The following is a 4,489-nucleotide window of genomic DNA, read 5'->3' as shown; positions in this document are numbered from 1 at the left end:
CTTTAATAACGTATGATATTACACAATTCATTTTATAATCATACAAAACTTGAAATGTTTAAGTAAATTTAACGTATTTAAACCCTAAAATTTGACTTTAATCAATAAATATTATATAATGTTTACATAATCATAATGTACATACTATAATTTTCCTATTCAGCAAAGTTAAACTTAGAAATATTTTCTTTTTTGGGAGTGTGTCTTTAGAAAAAAAGAACGAAACTCAACAATAAAGAACAAAAAATGTATAAGTATTAATTAATTCACTTTAGAAGTACCATTAATATTTTTCTTTTGATATAACCTTCAGATACTTAATTTTAAATTGTATGCAATATTCTTAAATACTAGAAATATTAATAGGTGAAATATTTAACTTGTATACTTGACTGAAAGAGTAAAAATAATCAATAATATTAATTTTAAATATTTTCATTGCATTAAATTTTAAATATCTTACAAACTCAAAACATTTCAATAGAAATGATGTAATGCCTACAATTTGTGAAAAAAATAAGAATGAACCTTTGAAGAAAAATTCAACTCAAGCTAAAATTGAAGGCAAAATATTACTTAAATATGGGTACATACAAATTATAATTTAAATAGAAATATATCATATGTATATATATAGTTAATAATACATTTCACTGAAGTTATAATCTAAAATATACATTTAATTCAATTTTAAGTATGATTTAAGGGAATTTTAAAAATTTAATTTAATGATATTAAATTTATTATTAATATCAATGTATGCAATTGTCGTTAGTCGTTATAGTAAAGAAAACGTTATTTTTAATGTCTTAAAATTTTTAAAAACACTTTTACTTAAAAATTAGTGAGATAACATGAATAATTTATAAGTTTTCAATTTTAGAATTATTTTAGTAGAGTACTAATAATATTTATAACTCATTGATATTCTGTATTAATATTATTTTATCTAATTAAAAATAATACATATATTAGATTTTTTTATAAATAAATGTAAGAAATTCGTTGCTTCTTTCCAGTTAATGAATAATTTAATTTTGTATAAATAATTTTATACTAAATTAATAATTTCTTTATTATTACTTAGAGCTAACGTTAATAAAATAAATCAGTCTGAATTGAAAGAAAAAAAGAAGATGAATAATAATATTTTGTTAAAAAAACAAGATCACTCCATATTAGGTGGAAAAAAAGAAAAACATGATGTACCTAGAGCATCCGTAAAGTCCACGCAACTTATTCAAAAGTATTTTAAAATAATTTAATTAATTCATGAGTCATGTATTATCTTATTTTAATTTATGGATTAATTAAACAATGAGTTTTAAATTTTTATCTAATCCTCGTTGAAAATAATAATTATAAATAAAATAAAATACACTACTAGAAAAAAATAAGATGCATTCAATAATTTTTAAAATTTAATAACTTTAAACATATTTATTATTTAGAACTCAGACTGGAAGCCAAGTTAAAATACCATTGGAAATTATAAGTACTGAAGATGCAGTTAAAAAAACAATAAATGTAAAACAGGAAACTTGCACCGAAACACCTGAAAATGGGTACGTATTTTGTAATTGTTTTGATAATTAAATAAAATTCATATTTATATGTGATAATATAACTAAATTATATACAATGCGATCACGGAAAGTGGAACTTTAATTTTAATAAATTTATCATTTGTTTTTCTTAAATACTTTTTGGTTTTATTATTCCCTAAATACGTAATTGTTATGGCATATGTACCCATTGTTTATATAATTTTATTTTTATTAATTAATATTATTAATTATAATTTAATTTGTTTAGGTATACGAAAAAAGAAAATAATTTAATACAGTCATAGGATATTAGTATTTTCTTTATCCTTAAAATATGATAAGATAATAAATAAATAAGTTCAAAAGTTCTGTTATTCAGTTTACATATTTATAAAATAGTTAGGATTTTAATAACTAAATCTTACTATTTTGAAAAATAGTTAGCTATGTTGTAAATGTATAAAAAATTTATGTGATATTTATACTTAGCGTTAAGAATATTTATGAAATTATTAATAATGTTGTTAATTAAACATGCAACAAGTAATACAATTTCGAAATATAATAGGAGTCAATTTTCGAATGAAAATGTACCCGATGAACAGAATATTGGTGATTACAATAAAAAACCCATAAGTTATGCAAACGTGTGCAAAACAATTATACCGAAAGTTGATACAATCAAAAAAGAACCTACATTAGAAGATAGAATTTGGTATATATGATTACTAATGATAATCACATATTTATAGTCTTAGTGAAATAGAACAGCAATAACAGATTACATTTCAGACTAAGTACTATATTATAATTTAAGAAATATTTTTGATAATTGTAACTATCTATAGACTATTATAATTGTAATTCATTTAAACTATAAAAGTTAAAGTGAATGTGCGTAATATTATTCTTCAAAACGGTTTGCTTTTATCGTCTGGGTTCGTTGCTTCCCCGGAGAGTACAAAATGTTTCATACATACAATAATATCATCAATAAAATTATCTTCGATAAATTAAAAATAATTTTTAAACATTTTCAAGTTATTTGAAAGAAATAGATGAAAATCTTTTCAACCTGCCCGGAGAAATTCCTGTTGCTCATTGTGTTGCCGAGGATTTGCGGATGAGGGCTGGAATCGCTGTGGGATTCAAGTACAAATATCATGCATATGCTCTTGATCAAATTAGTACTGATTTTGATTGCTTTCTAGACAACATTTCGGTGGTATTGGACAATTGTTTGATCAAAATCTGACCGTAGGCGATGTTGGTGTGATTGTCAACGATCGTAATGAGACCGCTTTTTACATGATAACAAAAAAATCTAGTGGCGGAAAACCAACAATGCAAACGTTATCAGTAGCCCTAAGATCTCTATTGGTAAAAATGAAACAGATGAATTTAACCAAGTTGGGGATTCCAAAAATCTGTTGTGGGTTGGACGGTCTAGATTGGATGAAGGTTAAAGAGCTTATTGCAAGTATCTTCGCTGGATCCCGGATATCTATAACAGTGTGCATCCCATCTAAAGTAAGTATTAGAGATTACCAAATATTTCGAAGTTATTATTTTATCCTTAAAGGATAAATTATTCAGGTGTTCAATCACATACCGCCGCCATTGTTGAAATCATTTATTACACCAAAAGATTTATTAAAAATTGAAGGTAAGAGCGATATCCTGCTGTTCGTCGACCTGGAACAGTCAAAAAAGAGTAATTGGACGAACGATATGGTCGATAAAGTAAATGCTCGATATCCATCGTTCAAAGAAAAGTAATTATATTTAAATTTTACTTGCACTGTTGTACTTAAACTTATGAACACCTATTTTAATAATAACTCTAATAATACCATTGGTTAAATGTATACTTGAATCGTTTATAGTTCATTTGATGTATTAATATGATGCTAATTGATTTAAAATTACCAAAAGGATTATAAAATTTGGAAAATTATTTACAGAAATTCCTGCAAAATTATTAATTATTTTTTTTTTTTTTGTCTATCCATAGATTGTTGAAAGATATCGGTAGTAACCTGTTGTATCCCGGTGATGTAACCACATATTTGATAAAAAATGAAAGAATCAATTGCGTATTTACTAGTCAAACGGCATATTATACTTCACTGGAAAAAGGCTTTATCAACATTAAAAAAAGCATCAGAAGTTATAGGAGTTTTGCTTTCCAGAGTGGACCCATAAAACCTGCCGACAACTTTAAGTTCATATCACGAATGCTGTCAATATTACGTTCCATTATTTACAGTTCAGAATTATGGTTATGCGGTGATACGGATCAAACTAAAGACAAAGAAATATACGAAAATTACTGTAGAAATATAATGAATGAAGCTAGGCTTACATATCGACCTACAACAAACAGCAATAGACCAAAAGTTGGTAGTCCGAAACAGTTTAATGCTTCGTTAAACAATCAAAGGTGGAATAATACTCCAACCAAAAAGAATAAGCATAGAAAATAGTTAATATTTATAATATTATAAATAATACGAAAAATTACATTTACAACTAATTCAACAATAAAAGATATAATACTATTTCATAAGATGTTAAAACAAAATTTTAATCACAATAAACATAATTTTGACCGTCTGAACCAAAGTGCACATAATGATAAAACTGATGCGTTTTATAATAAATTATAATGACTACTTAGAATCCGACAGCAATGTTATGATTTATTTAAACTAATCATTGAATTAGCCGCTAAATTTGAGTAGGTATATAATAAAATTGTAAAACTGTTTACTTAATCCATAAAACCATGACATTTGAAATATTAATTGTTGTTTGTAAGATATAGGTATACATATTACCTAAATATTAATTTAATAGTTACTTACTTCTATCTATATAGTTTATGCAATTCTGATTTAACCTATAATCTTCAAGAGATAATCCGCTCCAATTTATTTGCA

At 24.7% G+C, this 4,489-nt stretch overlaps 1 protein-coding gene across 1 annotated transcript; it reads left to right on the top strand.

Annotated features, from left to right (window-relative positions):
• Positions 1-494: 494 nt before the first annotated feature.
• On the top strand, positions 495-4,033 carry LOC112683963. Its single transcript, XM_025555242.1, has 6 exons — positions 495-586; positions 1,452-1,565; positions 2,589-2,699; positions 2,759-3,077; positions 3,144-3,322; positions 3,562-4,033. The coding sequence occupies exons 1-6, from the start codon at positions 495-497 to the stop codon at positions 4,031-4,033; spliced, it is 1,287 nt and encodes a 428-aa protein (XP_025411027.1).
• The last annotated feature ends 456 nt before the right edge of the window (positions 4,034-4,489 follow it).

The sequence above is a fragment of the Sipha flava genome, unplaced genomic scaffold (assembly GCF_003268045.1).
Source record: "Sipha flava isolate LNK unplaced genomic scaffold, YSA_version1 104_pilon_pilon, whole genome shotgun sequence".
Classification (NCBI taxonomy): domain Eukaryota; kingdom Metazoa; phylum Arthropoda; class Insecta; order Hemiptera; family Aphididae; genus Sipha; species Sipha flava.
Note: the sequence above shows the minus strand (reverse complement) of the source record. Positions and strands in the feature narration are given on the sequence as shown.